The sequence below is a fragment of the Scardinius erythrophthalmus genome, assembly GCF_964197995.2.
Source record: "Scardinius erythrophthalmus genome assembly, chromosome: 19".
NCBI lineage: Eukaryota > Metazoa > Chordata > Actinopteri > Cypriniformes > Leuciscidae > Scardinius > Scardinius erythrophthalmus.
In genome coordinates, this window is record NC_138239.1 from 6,946,026 (window position 1) to 6,966,675 (window position 20,650).

Consider the following 20,650-nt stretch of genomic DNA (forward strand, 5'->3'; position numbering starts at 1 on the left):
AAAGCAATTTTTCATACATCTGCCACAAGTGTCAACACAGGAGGAAAAAAAGAAATCAGCTTGACATTTTCCTTCTGTCTCCTAAGCAACCTTCCTGAGCAGGCAGTCTTCAGAAGGTGAATACCCCTGGGAACAGAACACGCTGCTTTCTCCTCCTCTGTGCCATATGCTTGGAATAGAACTGCTTCTGTTTTCCCTATTTGACTGCTACCTGTGTTTGTCTCCCCTGCTGTGCATGTGCATCTGAACAGCTTGATTTGTTATAAACCAAGCTGTTATGTTGGAATACTTGCATTTCATTTGCACAGGAATTTTGATCAAGTTAATCCTTCTTTGACTATATGCTTGACCATTTAGAGTCAAACATGAAATGGCATTCGCTACCAATTTTACATTTCGTGATTTTAGTTTCCATTGGTTGCTGTTGTATGGACATAAAAAAAACAATGAGATTTCTCAAAATATTCTATTTAATGTTCCACAAAAGAAAGAAAGTCATTCAGGTTTGGAATGGCATGACTGTGAGTAAATGATGACTTCACGACCGCTAAAGTATGGTTCTATATAGTATGAGTGTATGTAATATGAATGTAATCTGGATGTACTACATTCGCCATGTTGTCATTATCATGTGACCTACATGATGCCACTGTCAGTTACGTCGCTTCACCTGCATTCACAAATCTTCTCCCGTGGCCTCATGGGATAGCAAAGTGTCTATCTTTTGCACACTTCAGAATCTCGCCGGAAGTAGTAGGTCATCCGGGTACCTTTTTCCTACTCTTTTATGAGTACTGTGAATTTGGACATACTTTTTTTTGTTACATAATGTTTTCCACCTACTATAGGCAATTTCTATGGAATCTTGTTTTTGCCAAAGAATAAAAAATAAAGTCACAATTCTGACTTTTTTTCTCACAATTGCGAGTTTACATATCTCAGAATTGCGTGATATAAAGTCACAATTCTGAGGAAAAAAGTTTATATCTCGCAGTTCTGACTTTATAACATGCAAGTGCAACTTTATACAGTATCTCGCAGTCCTGAGAACTAAAGTCAGAATTGCAAGACTCACAATTGCGAGATAAAAAGTCGCAATTATCATTTAAAATGTTCTGTGGCGGAAACAAGCTTCCATAGATTTCGGCTGCAGCCACTGTGTTCCTGTTTTACCTACCTGAGTTCCTAGTTAGTTTCCTTGATTGTTTATTGTTAATTAATCCCTCACACTTTTCTGTTCAGTTTGATTACCCTCTCCATGTATTTAATCCCGGCATCATCTTAGTTTTGCTTGTTTGTGTTATCCTGTTCTCTTACGTGTATCTTCTTGGAATTATAATTTTTTCTGTACTCCTTCTTCCTGTGCTTTACTTCAACCATTAATTGACTACCTTTAATCTTTTAACTGTGCAGGCCAAGTTATCGAATACTGACTATACTGTATGTGTTATGTAAATATGGATGGTCATATGTCAGCATGCTCTTGGTTGTGACTTCATAATTGTGGTGATTTATTATGAATGACCCATTTTAGCAGCATAATTTCCACAAATGGTTCGAGTGGACTGGGAAGAAAGCCTTGCATTGTGAATGTCAGTGTAAATACATAGTGCATTACGCTCTTTTATTTTAAAAGAGCAGGAAAAATCTATGATTTTAAAGTCATTTAATTTTCATCTTCTTCCAGATATGTCGAGACGCACTGCTTTTTGAATTTTGGCATCAATGTGTAGTGTCAGAACTCTTTCTTGGATTTACAGTTACAGTCTGCTGCAATTTTCTTGGCAAACACACTATGACAACTTTAAATGTGCAGAGAGTATCTGATAACCATGTGACCGCTTACTGTGTACAGTCTTGTATTTCCTGTCATTAGTGGGATCCTGAGGGAAACTAGTGGAGATGTCGAGGAGAGGTGTGAAGACTTTGGCAGAGGCTGTGTCACAGAAGGACTCTCATTAGAAGAGGGAACATCAACACCATGTACAGTAAAGTGCCACATTAGTTACTGATACTACTGTAGCTAATCCACAACTTTTACGATTACGGGTGAAAGTTTGACTGTTCAATCTCATGGTCAAACTTTGATATTGTTTACCACACAGCAATGATTGGCTTATTCATCTAAAGATTACAATTCTGTCAAGCTGTCAAGCAAAAAAAAAAAAAAATCACCATTACAAGTCTCATCATGTAGCTCTTACCAGCGGTTTTCACAGCCCACTTGTGATTCGCAGAGTGGGGATAAGCGAGTCGTGCAAAGTGTGAGAATGTTGATGCTTTCATGCCACATCAGAAACATTTTTATTTCAGTTTTGCTGCAGGGCATTCACATATTTGGGTATTTACATATTTCTGCCATGATACACCAGTGTGTTGGGAAAAGCTGCATTGCTTTCCATCGCAGCGCTCCTCACGCCCTGTTTGTAACAACTTTGTTTGCATGTACAGTTTTTTATTTGCATCTAAGGTTCAATGATGAACCCTTAACATTCATGGAACCTTTGCATTGGGCAAAAGGTTCTTATGGAAAATGGTTCCGATTATTACATTAACACTAGGGAAAAATTTTTTTTTTTTTTTTCAACTGTTCACTGAAATGGTTCTTCTATGGCATCGCTGCTGAATCCCCCTTTTGGCACTTTTACTTTTAAGAGTCAACTATGTAGTCCGATTCATGAACAAATGATTCTTATGAGCCACTTCTTTCAATCAGACTATCAAAAAGACTCTCAAACTTAAGTATGCTGAATCTTTCTGACAAATCCTTCACTGAATGAACTCTTCGAATCCATCAAATGACTAATAGTGAATTGTAAGTTCCATGTGTGATTTATTTAATGTGGGATCTAGCTTGAAAATTTTGGGGTTTTGGTGTCACTGATTTCAAACCTAGCATGAAGTGACTTCATGCACCATATTTGGCAGAACTTTAAGTTTTTAGTGGAGTTATTCCTATTTTAGAATAACAGAGGCGTAAAGAGTACCTGAAAACCATACTTGAGTAAAAGTCAATTACCTTGCAGCAAAAATGACTCCATTGGCAGTTACAAGTCACCAATTCCAATGCGACTTGAGTAAAAATCTTTACTCTCGGTTTTACAGACAAGGCTTAAAGGAGAACTCCGGTCAATTTTAACATTGAGCTCATTTTTTTTGTAAATTTGGAGTGCTGTCAGTACAGAGAACAACGACAAAAATCGGCGATATAGTTCCTTCAATATCCTGTAGATGGCGATATCGCTTATTTTAAAGCAGAAATAAACTGCTGCAGAAAAAGTTAGGTGCCATGTAAAATCCCAGGCGGGTAATCCATCGACCGGAAGTTGAAGCCGGCCGCGTGCTGCCATCTTGTAGCAGAACTTCACTTGCGTTAGCATTCCATTGACTCCCATTCATTTTGCCGTCACTTTGATAGCGAATAACTTTACATCTGAGGCGTTTAAAGACTCCATTTGTCCATTATTTATTTCTAAAGAAACACGACAATGTATAAAGGAATCCATTACCTTCTATGTACATTATGGCCCTGTAAAAACACTTTTTGTAAAAATAGGCTAACGATTGCGCCATAACCACTCGACTCTCTGTCGCACAGTAGAGAAATTACCGTACAGACAGGAGGAGAAGCTCACAGGCAATCGGGGGGACGTCAAGGGAGAAGCCCATAGATATATTATACTGTCAAAATAATTAATCAGAATACTTACTCCTGCTCACTCACGCCAAAGAACTCTTTGCTCAAGCTCGCCGTCTCTGCAAGATTAACGTTGGCAGTTTGCACGCACAGCTACTAGAAGATTTACATCTGTCAGACAGGTTGCTCACGTCATCAAGCTTAGTTTGAGTCTGCGCGTCAGGAACGGAAGTGCTAAAAAAACACTAAAAACGGGTTTCACTTGTCTCAATTGAGTTCCAATGAGATGGCTCTGTCCACTTCTTATACTGTCTATGTGTAAAATGTAACAAATTATTACATTACTCATCACCAATGTATTATTGTAAAGAGTATGTAGTCAGGTTGAGAGTAAAAGTTGCTAATATCTTTGATACTCAGTAAAATGACAAAGTAGCCAAAAAGATAGGCTACTTTAAAACAGTAACTAATTATATTTACTTAAATACTGTACTTCACTGAGAATAAATAGCCATTTAAATTAGCCAGGAATTGTAAAGATATTGTAGATTTTTCATTATGAAACAAATAATGCTTTATACTTTGATGGTAAACCAGAACACTGTGACAAGTAAATGTGAACTGAATGCAGTCAGCGCTTAAAAAGATCCCAAAGTCACACTCCAGCACACTCCTGTCCTCAACAACTCTTCTCTACTGTCTGAGTCTTAAAATACAAACACTCCACTCACTCTCTCACTGTGCTTGTCATGGTTGTCATGGTAATTTCCAATGCCCTGCTTCCAACACATTGCAGACTTTCTAAAAATAATGATTTTTTTAGTCTGTTATGTTTTTATTATTATTATTATACTTATTACGCCTTTTTATCGCCGTCTCTCCCCTGCTGTCTGATTGTCTGTCAATTTTACACTTTATTTAGCTTTTGGGACAGATATAGCTGAAGTGTTTGTGGCTTCTATTCTTCTGTATTGTCAGAAATATTCTTAATTATAAATCTGGTATCATATAAATTCCAAATAGGAATCTCATAAATTATAAAAAAAACTAAAATAATGGTGTTATTATAGCAGTGTTGGATAGACGCTGGTATTTGCGGAGGCAGATTTTGCGAGGCAGAATGTGCCTAGACTTGACAGTCAGCCTTCAAGACATTTACAATAATGCAGTGTAATTGAATCCACAAACCCAGTGAGTAGCTCTCGCTTCTGGAGTTTTCCTCCATCTCATCCACTCTGACAATGTCACATCAGAGAGTGCAAAGGTGTGAACAGTGTTTCTTTTCTTTTATAACCATCTGATTGTTGGAACTGGGACATTGTGAAGAATAACATAAGTCAAATGCTATTTCTTTATACTTCAAGCCAGTGTGCCAGCGTTATATAAGGGATCATCCTCATTAAACAACGTCCTCATGACTTACAATTGATATAATTAACAAAAAAATGCCGCAAAAGACATTTTATTTATAAATTAAGATAAATCATTGGAATTCTATGAACTGTCTAGTTTATTTATTTATGCATTTTCTGAGAAATACCTTTTATTAAACCCTGTTATGCTGTAAAATGTCCTGTTTTAAAAAGAATGGGTATTAAGGGAGCACTTTTTTATCACTTTTGTATTATTATCTAAAAGTAATCAAAAAGTAGTCTGATTATATTACCAAAAATGAGTAATGTAATGGATTACGTTACTAACTACAATTTTTGTCATGAAATTTGGAATCAGTATGACGGACAACAATATTTGTAAGTAATCTCGAGTCGTGCAAAGTGTGAGAATGTTGATGCTTTCATGCCACATTTCAGTTTTGCTGCAGGGTATTCACATATTTGGGTATTTACATATTTCTGCCAGGATACACCAGTGTGTTGGGAAAAGCTGCATTGCTTTCCATCGCAGCGCTCCTCACGCCCTGTTTGTAACAACTTTGTTTGCATGTACAGTTTTTTATTTGCATCTACGGTTCAATGATGAACCCTTAACATTCATGGAACCTTTGCATTGGGCAAAAGGTTCTTATGGAAAATGGTTCTTCCGATTATTATAATGTTCTTAACACTAAGAAAAAATGGTTCTTCTATGGCATCACTGCTGAATCCCCCTTTTGGCACTTTTACTTTTAAGAGTCAACTATGTAGTCCGATTCATGAACAAATGATTCTTATGAGACACTTTTTTCAATCAGTCTATCAAAAAGACTCTCAAACTTAAGTATGCTGAATCTTTCAGACAAATCCTTCACTGAATGAACTCTTCGAATCCATCAAGTGAATTGTAAGTTCCATGTGTTTTATTTAATGTGGGACCTAGCATGAAAATGTTAGGGTTTTGGTGTCACTGATGTCAAACCTGGCATGATGTGTCTTCATGCACCATATTTGGCAGAACTTTAAGTTTTTAGTGGAGTTATTCCTATTTTAGAATAAACAGAGGCGTAAAGAGTACCTGAAAACCATACTTGAGTAAAAGTACAAATACCTTACAGCAAAAATGACTCCATTGTTACAAGTCACCAATTCCAATACGACTTGATCAAAAGTCTTTACTCCCGGTTTTGCAAACAAAGCTTAAGCCTACAGTTCCAGACTAAAATGCATGTTTGAGCTGTTTTAACTGAACGCAACTTTTTTCAACAATATTTGTAAGTAATCTACCCAGCACTGCATATTGACACAGTTGTATGTATATATGTATACTGACTGCAAATATTGTTGTGTGGTGCAGTGATATGTGCATACGCCCATTATTAGACATTTTTGCACTTAACCCTAAAACATTCAACACCAAGAAATGTAGTTCTAGCATGACAACTCTGGATATTTTTAGCATGGTAATGGATATGAAAATGTTAATGTATTTGGTCTCGGCGGAATAGATAATCAACTGCTGCTGCTGTTATTATTGCTGTTGTTGCTGGAGAGCAAGTACAGGAACATGTTACTGCCAATACAGATCTATACAGGTGGAGCTGGGGAAGGTGGAGGGTTTTAGACAAACTCTGAAAGCGCGCCGTAAACTGCTATAGTGAATGCTAACCAGCCATTTCAATGTTGAGCAGCAAGCTCATTGGCTGACATGAACCAATAGTGATTGGCGCTTTCAAAACACGCTTCATGAAGCTTCAAAACCTTTACGAATCTTTTATCAAAACTATCAAAGTCATGTGATTTCAGTAAACATGGTTTCGTAACGTCATAACTGTTTCAAAGCGTTTTGAATGGTTCACCGCTGGTGGCCGATCTCTGTAAACCCATTAATCATGAGGTTTTATGGGTTTTACCTGATCTCTGATCAGTTTTATACATTTGTACACATTTTAATTAGACATTAGTATAATTAAAAGGAATAATACTAGTTAATAGTGTCTTATTGCCCTGTTTAGCTGAGCCATCCATGGAACAAACAAAACAAAAATTGATAAAAGAACATATATTACATATAGGCCTACTTGATATTTAATCGTATTAGATTTAGTTAATTGCATTTGATAGATTTTACTTTCAATTAAACATTTGCAGTGGGTTTGTACAATGTGTTTTGTTGCATTTCCACTGTACTGACAAATAGGGGTCACCGTGGAGAAGCCTCGAAGCCTCGACACAATACGGCACTTTTGCTTCAACTGTTTTAGTGTTCCTCGAAGCCTCGCTCTGCCCACCACTACCAATCAGCTTGTGCCCAGTAGTTAACGCTGTAAATATCATCAGCTGCGATAAGGGCCGCACATCAGCCTAAGCCATCTAGAGTTTTATGACAGAACTAGGCATTAGGTTTATTCTGATTATAAGAATATTAATTTATTAACAGGGTTGAAATAATGTACTGTTTTAAGGTTAATAATAATAAATAAATAACATTTTAGCTACAGCAAGGCTGAAACTTATTTGGCATTCAGTGTAGCATCAAATGGTAGTTGCGTAGTCTGTCAATGGAGGGACAAAAATCTCTCAGATTTTATTAAAAATAACTAAATTTGTGTTCCAAAGTTCTCACGACATGAGGGTGAGTAAATTATGACCGAATTTTCATTTTTATTTTCAACCATGCCTTTAAGAATTAACCATAGAAAAATGTCACTACAGTATATGTCTCCTAAAGTTTGTCAAGTTCAGCAGTTATCCACTGTTTGCCGATCAACTGATCGATAAATATTATAAATAGCCTATTAAAAGGATATCTATCGAGAGTTCAAACATGCTAAAATGGAAACTCAATTCATTGATTTCGAGCAGAGACCTATAAACAAGTTATTCTTTATTTCTGTCGTTTATTACAAATAAGCTTCAAACACGTGTTTACATAGAGCCTTGACTGATCCTGATTCTAGTTAGATTGGTGACTGGCCAAAGAAACAGGATGTACAGTATAAGTGAAATATAACTTTTTTGGTTACTGAGTAGCCAGGTCATAACATTGCTGTTTAATATCAGCTGCTTCAGTGAGGTAGACATTGAGACAATTTAGTCACAGAATATCAAGAGAAAAAGCACAAAAGCAAACACTACACACAAACACACAATACTTCAATGGTCAATAAACATAGATTATCACAAAGGAACACTTTCACTTGAAAATGTTATAACCATTGCATCTTTGTAAAAGATTTTCAATACTAATAAGCGGATCATTCCATTAAGACAGGTTATAGAAAAGCCATTAGGTGGTACATATTCAGAAAAAGAGAACAGTCTTTGAAAGAGAAAAAAAAATCATACCTTTTACACAAAAAAAGTATCAGTGCACCATTGAGCAATACATGAAATTAAATAATCAATCCACATACACCTAAATATACAGAAAAGTCTATATACCTAAAGTAGGTATTGTCATATAAAGTAACATGTAAAATGTACCAGCAGTTTCAATATCTGTGACAGTTGTACTTGGCCTGAACCATTTAAAATGTAGAAATATCTCTCATATAAAGAGGACAACATTTCTACAAAGCTATTTAATGTTTCAATGATAGCAGCAAAACGGTTGTCATCGCTTTTAACGTTTTTCTATAGCTCATAATTATGGCAACAAATATTCTTATCTTAGATAAGAGTGTGTATGTTCTTAACTTACAAGGTTGTAATAAGCCAACTAATGCAATTTACTATTTTTAAAAAATATTATTCAGAAAGTTTGCTAACAAAAACTCTGAAATAAAGATTCTTATATATAGCTAACGCCCACTGGAGCGGATCGTTTATCATAAACACTCTTTGACTATCTACAATTCTAAATAAGTGAACAAATCATCTGGTTATGATATAACAGTCACTTTATGTTAAGTAACAGTCTACACAAGTCTTTCGTAAGTAAGCCTTGGAGTAGAGTGCTTCGATTATAATCCCATACAATGGAAATGTAAATTTATGACATGGCACAAGTTCATAAATTAACAGTCTGAAAATTCCAAAAGCTATTTCGGATGTAACAGTTCTCGTCATTTACTTTCATCGCCAGAAAGACTGATAATGGTTGATGAATGTGGCGAACAAAATTTCACATGAACATTTGGATGGCATCAAAACATTATGGCTACTGATTGCTTCATTTGGACCATATTGCCAAATACTACTATGCTCAGATAATTTACTGAACATCACTAAACTTAAACTAACATAGCACAGGCAAGACTATTGAATTAATTCAGTGTAATTTAAGGTTAAAGTGAAATTGTAGTGACTCCAAATGCCTTTATCTAAACTGATTCCAAGAGGCGACAGAATAAAACAACTTTTTCAAGTTGACCAAGCTCACATGTGCATAGTCAAACCTCAATACATTGAAACATCAATACATCAAGACAGTCATTTAAGATAGTTTGAGGAAATACATTTAGTCATTACTATATGTACAAAGCAAATTTTGCTTTTGAAGTTTCAACCATAAACTATCAATGTCCTGGACTCTTGAAAACCTTACAGGCTTTGTCATCTCTAACTACAATCTCAGTCTACATTTAGACCAAGCTACCAAAAGTTAGGACTTTTCAGGGAGCCAAAACACAACTCAGCTGAACTTACTTTCCCTTTTGGTGGTCCCATATCCAAGCCCCTCATTCTTTAAAAAAGATTTTTGAGAAGATACATCTGGTGACCTCTATAGTAACCTCCTTCTCAGTTGGACTTATGTTCACCATTCTTGGCCCAGCCTCTGGTCATGGCTGATACCACGATGCTGTACATATTGAGCCAGGCCTGGCGCAGTGGTGTTGTGTAGGCTGGACCCAGGCTGGACTGAAGCATATAGAGCAGGGACTCTCCAACCACCTAATGAACTCATGAAAGAATCCAATCAATCAACCATTGGTCTGAAAAATCACAATGACTGTGTCAATGTCAATCTCAAGGTCTTCTTTGACATTTGCGCGTTACGGCTGCAATTTCTAATTTCTGTCATCATAGATCACTAGTAAGTGATGACTAGACCTTGAAGTGTACTCACAGTGAAGGACTGGGGCTTCACCCCAACTGCCTGATGCTTTCTGCCCAGGTTCAACAAGAAGTCCTCCAATGTATGCAGGTCGTCAAGATGGCTCACGGCTGCATCGATCACTAACATGACCTGGGAAGATATACAACCACTCTTGAGCTGGTTTTAACATTTCTGTAAATTCAGTAGTTGGGCCAAAATTTGTATAAAAATAAACATTGTAGTCCTTATATAGCCCCACCCCTTTTCAGCGCTGCGCTCGTTGTGTTCTGCCTTCCGGTTTGTATTTCCGACGGTAAGATCTTACGGATTTATGAATGAACGGCTCGTTTTAAAATCTTCCCGGTCTATTTGTTATGACATCCGCCTCAAAAATTACAATGCTCATGATAACTTTTGCTAACTCCTACAATTAGGGCTGTCACTTTACGTTCGAAAATCGATTGCACAATCGATTGGACCAACCAACGCAAGGTTCGAAAACAAAAATAGGGAATCGATTTTAACGGTCTTTTCTCGGAGCGCGTCCAGCTCGTCGCGATACGCCCGCAGCGAACGCGCGTCACACAGCAACGGCAGGCTCTGACAAACACGCATAACAGCAAATTATCTTTCTGCATAATGCGTCTCTTTTTACTACAAAACTGAATTCTGCCGGTATGCAGACAGTCTCATGCATTCAGATACAAATTCGGGCTACGCGTCTACAATCGCCTACGTAGGCGAAATTTGTTTGACATTTCTAATCGTAAACACAGCCATGTTGAAGACTGAGGTAATGTTTTTCATTTATGCTATGGCAGTCCACTCTGCTTATTGTTTTTCGAGAATGTTGCACTCCTGTTTGTAACTGTGTACGAAACTTCACGCCAATAAATCATCAGAAATATTGCAGACTTGTGCACGCGGCGTCTCAAGCGCCCTCTTTACGTTCGTCCTAATGCCTGTTCGTTGTCCGTGGATTTGCCCATATTTTGCGTTTAAAATGGAAACGTCTTTAGACATGGAAAATCGATTTTACAATCGATTCAATGAACACTTATGTCTCAAAAATCGAATAGGATTTTTTCACAAAAGTGACAGCCCTACCTACAATAAGTAAATCCACTTAAGCTAAGTTCAAACACAAAATTTCTCTGGTGCATAAGGTCTATAGAAGTGTTCATTTGCCAAAATCAGTGGTGTCCAATCCTGGAAGGTCAACATCCTGCAGAGTTTAGCTTCCACCTGTGCCAGTACACCTGCTTGGATGTCTTGAGTAATCCTGAAGATTATGATTAGCTAGTTCAGGTGTGTTTATTTTGGGTTGAAGCTAAACTCTGCAGGCCCTCCAGGAGCAGGATCAAACACCCTGGCCCTAAATGATCAATGTGGCTCTATGGTGCAATAAACAACAACTAAACATATCAATGGTCTTTCGACAGATTTCGACAAATTAGTGGCCAAATTTGCTAAAGAGTGGTGCCGTGAATTTATTACAATACCCCTGAAGTAAGCTAGTGCAAGCTTTGCTGAAATGCATCATGGTCATGGCTTACTTCTGTAGATAGTAACCCTCATCCTATGGAAACTCTTAAAAGTGCATTTCTTACCACTGGTGTAGGGTTAGGATTAATTTGTCCATCTTGACAAAACCCTTGCTCCTTGAGGATCGAACCAGCAACCTTTTACTGGCCTAGCATATCCACTTTAGCAACGACGCCACAGCAAAGCTTTTTCTCAGTTCTATCTGAATGCAAAGACTGGTCTTTCCAGGCTACCTTGAAAGAGCTCGGAAGGACACAAGGGCACGGAACGCATCTTTGTGAGAACTGAGATGTGCTATGATCCTGTTGCAGGCCGTCCCAGCACAGTTCAATTACTTGCGTTATTTTTTTTGATTATTTTACCATGGGTATTTGTGCAAAGGAGTGTGGACAGTATATTAAATATTGCCTATGCTTTGCAAATATTAAGATTTGGTAATGCTTTATTTTACAGTGCCATTGTTACATATGTTACATGCACTATAAATTCAGCATAATTACCTGCAACTAACCCTAAACCAAACCAAACCCTAATCCTATAGTTGTCACGCTCATGGGTAGATGATGAAGATGATGAATGAAGGATGCGTAGTCAAAAGTACAAAAACAGCAAAGGTTTAATTCTCAATGGGCAAACAAACTGAACAGTGTGCTGGTGCACAAACAATAACCGACCATGATGAGTGAAAACCAGGAACTTAAATACACAGACAGATGAACACAAGACAGGTGATGCAGATGATGATGATGAACAGGTGGGTAACGAAGGGAGTGAGTTCAGGTGTGGAAACGAGGATTCTGGGAACTGTAGTGAGAACGAAGACAGGACGATGACAGGCGGTGAATGTGACATTACTCCCCCCTCCCGCAAGGCGCGTCCCGCGCTGAAGGCAGCATACGGGAGGGGGGGTGGGCATCCTGGAGTCCGTGACGGGAAGGTGGCACAGGTTCAGGAGTACGGACTCCAGGATGGTGGCAGGACAGACAGAGGAGGTGATCAAGACAGTGCAGACAGACCAGGGGACCAAGGAGATGCAGGCAGATAAGGGGAGCATGGCGGTGCGGACCCGTCGGGTGGCCGCGGCGGTGCGGGTCCTTCGGGAGGCCACGGCGGTGAAGACCCTTCAGGTGGCCGTGGCGGAGAAGACCCCTCAGGCGGCCATGGCGGAGACGACCCCTTGGGTGGCCATGGCGGAGACGACCCCTTGGGTGGCCATGGCGGTGCGGACCCTTCGGGCGGCCATGGCGGAGACGACCCCTCAGGTGGCCATGGCGGAGACGACCCTTCGGGTGGCCACGGCGGTGAAGACCCTTCGGGTGGCCACGGCGGAGAAGACCCTTCGGGTGGCCATGGCGGAGAAGACCCTTCGGGTGGCCATGGCGGAGAAGACCCTTCGGTTGGCCATGGCGGAGAAGACCCTTCAGGTGGCCACGGCGGAGAAGACCCTTCAGGTGGCCATGGTGGTGAAGACCCTTCAGGTGGCCATGGTGGTGAGGACCCCTCAGGTGGCCATGGCCCCTTGAGTGGCCAGGACGGAGCCCTATGGCCCCCCCCCAAAAAATACTTGGGAAAAGTCCCGGGTACCAGAGAGGGCTCGGTGCAGGGCAGCGATGAGGGCTCGGTGCTGGGCAGATCCAGCGACGAGGGCTCGGTGCTGGGCAGATCCAGCGACGAGGGCTCGGTGCTGGGCAGATCCAGCGGTGAGGGCTTTGTGCTGTGCAGATCCAGCGGTGAGGGCTTTGTGCTGGGCAGATCCAGCGGTGAGGGCTTTGTGCTGGGCAGATCCAGCGGTGAGGGCTTTGTGCTGGGCAGATCCAGCGGTGAGGGCTTTGTGCTGGGCAGATCCAGCGATGAGGGCTCGGTGCTGGGCAGATCCAGCGACGAGGGCTCGGTGCTGGGCAGATCGAGCGACGAGGGCTCGGTGCTGGGCAGATCCAGCGGTGAGGGCTTTGTGCTGGGCAGATCCAGCGGTGAGGGCTTTGTGCTGGGCAGATCCAGCGATGAGGGCTCGGTGCTGGGCAGATCCAGCGATGAGGGCTTGGTGCTGGGCAGATCCAGCGATGAGGGCTTTGTGCTGGGCAGATCCAGCGACGAAGAGGGCTCTGAGCTGGGCAGGACCAGCGGCGAAGAGGGCTCTGAGCTGGGCAGGACCAGCGGCGAAGAGGGCTCTGAGCTGGGCGGAACCAGCGGCGAAGAGGGCTCTGAGCTGGGCGGAACCAGCGGCGAAGAGGGCTCTGAGCTGGGCGGAACCAGCGGCGAAGAGGGCTCTGAGCTGGGCGGGACCAGCGGCGAAGGCTCAGTGCTGGACGGGACCAGCGGTGACGGCTCGGTGCTGGACGGGACCAGCGGTGAAGAGGACTTTGGCTCGTCAGGGCCGATGAGAGGAGGAAGGTCGCTGAAGACATCTACCCCATTCATAGGCTTGGCGGGCACGACGCTGTCAGTCACAGGCGCGGCGGGCGAGACGCTCTCAGTCACAAGGGCAGCGGGCACGACGCATACTGCCTTGGTCTCGGCAGATTTGACGTGAAGTGCAGGCTCGGCTGGACTGGCGTGAAGTGCAGGCTCGGCTGGACTGGTGCTCTGGATGAAGAGGGGTGGCTCAGCGGAGATAGCTGGTTCTGGATTAACTTCCACCGTGAAGGAGGAACCACACACCCAAAGAGTGCGGTCGATGAACTCCGTGAAGGGGAGGTGAAAATCGCCCCACAAGAGCATCTGATCTAGTGGATTACTCAATCCACTCCAAAACGTCATCTTCAGAATATGAGGATCTTTACTCACATCTTGGAAGTAGTCAAGGTATACTTCAACATATTCTTCCAGAGACAAACTCCCTTGCTCCATGTTTGGTTTTGGTCGGTTATTCTGTCACGCTCATGGGTAGATGATGAAGATGATGAATGAAGGATGCGTTGTCAAAAGTACAAAAACAGCAAAGGTTTAATTCTCAATGGGCAAACAAACTGAACAGTGTGCTGGTGCACAAACAATAACCGACCATGATGAGTGAAAACCAGGAACTTAAATACACAGACAGATGAACACAAGACAGGTGATGCAGATGATGATGATGAACAGGTGGGTAACGAAGGGAGTGAGTTCAGGTGTGGAAACGAGGATTCTGGGAACTGTAGTGAGAACGAAGACAGGACGATGACAGGCGGTGAATGTGACAATAGTAAGTACTTGTAGTTACTTATTATTACTTAGTACTTACATGTATAATAACACTGTAACAAAGACACCTTTAAAGAAATTGTAACCTAATATTCTTTTAAATATGCTAATAAAATGTACTGAAGGCTTTCTACATGTCATTGTCACAAAACAAAACGACAAATGTTTACTTTAATGAGCCACCGCACGTTTGTGTTTTTGTAGCGGTTTTGTATTGTTTGAACACAGTCTTCCATTTATCGTCCACGCACAATGAGTTCTGGGATTTCCAACTGTTTGATTCTCTCAAGTCTACATTAAATGCATCCTCGATATCAAGAACACATCCAGGTAATTTCATGCATTCTTTGAGCATTGGAATTGAACTTCGGCAAGTTGATGATAATGTTGAACGAGAACACAAGGATGCAAGATCGCATAAGAACGCATATTGAGAAATGGCCCAAAAGTAGGTTCCTGCACTTTTACTTTTTTAACAATTGTGACAGATTTGACCTTTGAGCTCACCTTGGTGACATGATCGAGGAACTCTGGGCTGGAGAGGCATTCAGGTGCGACCCCACAGTTTGTGCTGTAGCTGAAGAGAGTAAGTAGTGCTGGATCCAGCTCAAATAACCTATCAAGAAATGTTACACTTAATCAGTCAACATTACAGAGCCGTACACTGACATGGATCTTCAACCACAGGTGCCTATTTCTAGTGCTGTCAAATCGATTCATCGTGATGAATCACATTTAAAATAAAAATTTGTAAATATATGCGTGTATGTGTGTGTGTATATATATATATATATATATATATATATATATATATATATATATACATATACATATACATATACATACATATACATATACATACAAATACACATATATTTACAAACTTGTATCTTAGATACGATTAATCACACTACTTCACATAAAATTAAATTAGGTAATTTAAGTCATTTAACCTTGACTAATAGAAAACAGAAAAATGTGTATTATTTTTTTCTTTGTAGCTTTAAGTCCCTTCACTTTTTTCCCCAAATAAAGTCATTTTTAGACTTTATGGTGAGTTTGAAGAGAAATACTCAGGAAAGTGATACTTGGTAGCATCTTTCCTCCGACAAGGTGATTCTGATGAAAATGATTTTGCTGCTCCCTGTCGCCAAGCAACAAGTCAAGCCTCTTACTGAGCTGCGGTTAGAGGAACAGACAGCGGGATACTGATGGGGAATTTTTGATGGATTTAAAGAGATGACGCTTTAGTTTGTTGGTAATTTGTTATACCAACATGATTAGTATAATCTTTGAGTTATGGAAAGCAACAATCTTCCATTTTGATTGCCAATTACTGTACTGTATGCATTGTGCTTTACATAAAAAAACCAAACCATTTAATAATTTAAAAAATAGTTAATTATGTAAAAGAATTTATTTTATTTATTAAATTATTTTGACAAATGTAAAAACAAAAACACACAATGTACTGTAGATGCAAATGAAGTGCGCCACACAACTCTATTTGCAACTTTCTAAATAAACATGCAGACTAAGTCAAATAGCATTATCCCTGACTGCAAAAGAGTTTCAGCCAGCATGCAGTGCGACAAATACATTACCTCGTGAACATAACAATTCCATGTGGCACCTTGTTCTTCCCCAGACTCTCCCAGCTGTCCCGGATCAGACCCTTTTCTTTTTCAGAGAGTTTCTCCATTGTGACCCTCGGGTAATGCTGTGATTCCTGGTCGTCTTTCAGCGTCGTGGCATCAAAATGTGTTCTTCAGTTTAAAGCAGGACCTCCTGAATTCCCATTTCCAGACTTCCAGAGTTCAGTCTTCAGGTATGACCCACCCTGTGAAGTGCATATATTTGCAGATATCATTCGCCCAGGACAAATAAGACTTATCAGAGAAGCGTGCATGAGGGATTATAGGATCAAAAAGCCTTTCAAATACATTTCATTAATGCATTGTAATCAATTTTACTGCCAACGCTTTCCGACAAATGCTTCATGCACTCAACATCTAGAAGAGAAGAAACCTAACTTAGCCCTGACTTTATGGTCACAATAAACAGTGTGTGAAGCTGACGTACCGTTCCTTCACTGCTCTAGAGGTGACCTTCTTCTCTCACTGGCTTCGTCTGTCTTTCTCTGGCATTAGGACGTCTGTTTGTTCACTGCGAATATGTATATGTCAAGCCTGCTATCCTTGTGTTTGCTCTCTCTCTTTCTCTCTCTTTCTTTGTCTCACTCTCTTCCTCTCTCTTTTCCTCTTTGCTCCCCCCGCTCTCTCACACACATGCAAACACTCACTCACTTTCTCTCTCTTTATCTCTCCCTCTATCTGCTCCCTCTCCCCTTTCTGCTGCATGTAACCTCATAGATGCTGCTTGATGTGCGTTCAAACTAAGACGAAGAGACCGTGTTGGCAATCTTCTGCATTTTCTGCATAAAAAACAACAACGTATAGATCTATTTTTAATCGATCACACTGTAACTGTCCTAAATGTTCTCATCCTTGTGATATTGTGTTCATATGGACAGTAAATAAGGATAGAATGGAAATATCTCTGATCTCAACTGCTCCTAGTAATAGCACCATGTTACGAGCCATAGCTCCTCCTACAGGTGAGAGTCTGGCCGTCAACAAAATAACAACACCTTCATGCACTCTTTATGCATATAATCAAAGAAAACATTTAAGGAGATCTGATATGAATGAGTGAAAGAAGATAAAGATTCAAAGTACTTTGTTTTCGAATAGCCTAACTGTAAAGCATCAAATAAATATGTTCCGTGGCTTGCATGAGGTGGTATTCTTGCACACAATTAGTTAAATTAACTGCATCACTGCATTCTTAGTGTTTAGAAGTAGAGATGCACCGATACTAAATTCCTCAGCCGATACGATAGCTGATTATTCAGAAAAATATCTGCCAAATAGACATCCCGAGAGTTTGATTTTCTTAAGGAAAAAAAAACCTCTCCCAAATAATGCTGCAAAGTATACAGGGAACCCTTTCATTTGGTACATTACTATAATATTAGAGGTTAAAATTAACAATAGAGCTATTATATTCAACTGCTCTTTATTATCAGATATAATAATTACTCTCAAATAAAAACTGAAATGTTTTTATGTTTGCAATTTAGTTGCATATAAGGTAGTTCATAAACACTTATATTCATTGTAAAATTTAAGCTATTAAAACATTCATATATCATTACAGTATAAACTCCTCTCTAGTGTTTATTTATAACGAACAACATTTTAACAACTTTCCTGAGGTAAATGCAAGTTTAAGTGAAATTTTAGCACTAATTGAGCGATTACATGAGACACGATTCATTTCTGTAAGTTGTAGCCTACTTTATCTTTCAACATACCTTCTGATGTTCATGCATGTTTTGTTTTTTTTCGAGCTTGTATTAAAGATTTTTCTAACACTTTAATTTAAAGTGAAAGAAAAGATTCATGCTTCACGCTGCTGTTTGAACTGAGGCGCTACTACAGCAATCTGTCACGTCACATTTAAGAGCGTCAAAATGCTATTTCATCGCTGCATCTCTTCTTAAAAGCATCTCTTCTTTACTTAAATAAAGATTCCAATTAACCAATTAGAATTGTAGAGCTTCGGCCCATCAGAAAAACATGAAAAAGTTCTTTAGAAAATAATTTATGCGCTACAGAACCCAAACCATCTGAAGAATCTACAGTATAAATGCATCTCTCTCTCTCTCTCTCTCTCTCTCTCTCTCTCTCTCTCTCTCTCTCTCTATATATATATATATATATATACTGTATGTACAATATAACATCGTTAACTTTTCTCCATAGAACCGTATACTTTGAAAAAATGTCTGTCTTTCTTGAACATTCACTACCGTTTTAAGTTTAAGTTTAATTTTTTATAGAAATTAATACCTTTATTTAGCATGGATGCATTAATCAAATGTTACAAAGAAAAAATCTATGATGTTCCTTTGAACTTTCTATTTGAGCTTTCTATTTCGATCTTTTCTATTCTCTAAAAGGAATGTTTCTTGAGCATTAAATCAGCATATCAGAATGATTTCTGAAGGATCATGTGACACTGAAGACTGCAGTAATGATGCTGAAAATTCAGCTTTGCATCACATTTTAAAATATATAAAAATAGAAAGTCATTCTTTTAAATTGTAATAATATTTCACAATATTAGTGATTTTTTATCAAAATAAAATGCAGACTTGGTGAGCATAAGGGACTTTCAAAAACATTTAAAATAGACAAAGACTGAGTTCAAGATATTAGTCAATCAGTTAATGTTTGTTTTGTTTTATTATATTTTCTTCTTGATCACATGTAGAAGGTGAACAAATATGTTTTTCAGGGATTCCCTAAATAATTTGCACATTATGTCCCACTTGATTCAGAGCTATATCTAACGTGTTGTCAATGTAAGGGACATTCAGTTGTGACAGCAAGACCCAAAGCACAGGAGAGAGCACAGTTGCCATGGTGACCTCGCAGGAGCACTTGAACTTTCAGTTAGCTGTCACTCAAACGCAGCGTTCTGTCCTCTGAAACTGACACATCAGTTAAGTCATTTTGGGTGTGTGCATGAAACATAGATAGACATAGAGTTTGCCAGTCAACTTTATTAAATCTAGCTACAAATCTAACAGAAATCTCCACTGACACATGACAAAATTAAATGAATTTCTTAGAATGGTATCCTTAGATTTGCACCATTTTCAGAATGTGAGGCTGGAACTGCCAGGGCAGTTTTTTGTCAAATTTATATACCCAAAAAGTTTGAAAAAAAAAAATGGAATGCAGTTGTATGTATCAAGCCACTACTTTATGACATGGTAGTGTAAATGTTTCATAAAATCGCAAAAATATACATTTCATCAGAATATATGGCTACTTTTAAATGGTCATCACTGAAAAATCTGGGAGGATTTTGCCAGAAAACTGACTGCAACTAGGGCATTAAAAGATCAGGGAAGGAGGTCAGGAAGAAGTGGACTTTGCCAGCCTTGCTAAAAGGAAAAGGGCTCTGCAGAGGACAACATTTAATAAAACAGGTGGTGGGACCAATGAGTCCCCCCTTCTCACTGCAGAGGAAGAAAAGGCCTTGTCAATGCTTGGCACAAGTGCTTCAGATGGCATTTGTGGTGGTATTGACATCCATGGAGGAGTAGGGGTAACACAGCCTGAGCCAGAGTCAGGTCCTTCATCAGTTTCATCTGCCATCTCCCAACACCTACCATCTCCTAGTCCTCCAAACAACCCTCCCAGGCCTCAGCCTCCATCTTCTGTTGTCCAGACTGCAGCCACACACCTCAGCAGTTTGAGAATGTTTGTAGTTGTAGTCAGGGCATATGAGAGTGTCCTTACTTAACAGGGAGGAAGATGAAGAGGTGATGGAGGAGGAGGACAAAGATGGCATGGGACCACATAATGGCCACACAAGAAATGCCCAATACATGGCTGGTTTTCATGCATGTCAGCAAGTCATTGACAGATTTTTTTTTTTAGTTCATCCCTATTTTGATTAAAATTATTAAATTAAATTATTTATATATATTTTTTTGTTTTCTGCCCTTTTTAATTATTTCATTTATACATTAATTTAACAAAAACTAGTAATAAGGTGTACAATAAAGTACAATCAAAACCTTATTATAATCACATTGCATTTGAATAAAGTTCAAAGTGTAATCTGCCGGTTGTCCTGGAGGTGACCTCATAACTCTGTCTTCTTGCGATGCACTTGGGGATTTACGATTACTCCAGAGCTCTCGTAGATCCATGCTCCATGATTTTCAAGTGCTACTTAAGTTACGATGCTTTTGCGAAACAGATTAATATTAAGATCAGTCGAACTATCGTTTTT

General features: G+C 39.6%; 1 protein-coding gene across 2 annotated transcripts; it reads right to left on the reverse strand.

Annotated features, from left to right (window-relative positions):
• Positions 1–9,399: 9,399 nt before the first annotated feature.
• On the reverse strand, positions 9,400–17,048 carry ngb (neuroglobin). 2 transcript variants are annotated; one of them, XM_081393974.1, is made up of 5 exons: positions 16,859–17,048; positions 16,381–16,616; positions 15,284–15,392; positions 10,082–10,201; positions 9,400–9,906 (listed from the first exon to the last, which is right to left on the reverse strand). In XM_081393974.1, the coding sequence occupies exons 2-5, from the start codon at positions 16,476–16,478 to the stop codon at positions 9,754–9,756; spliced, it is 480 nt and encodes a 159-aa protein (XP_081250100.1). In that variant the 5' UTR covers positions 16,479–16,616; positions 16,859–17,048; the 3' UTR covers positions 9,400–9,753. The 2 variants fall into 2 exon arrangements, with proteins under 2 accessions (XP_081250100.1, XP_081250101.1); XM_081393975.1 differs by lacking the exon at positions 16,859–17,048 and having other exon boundaries at positions 16,381–16,677.
• Between the last annotated feature and the right edge of the window lie 3,602 nt (positions 17,049–20,650).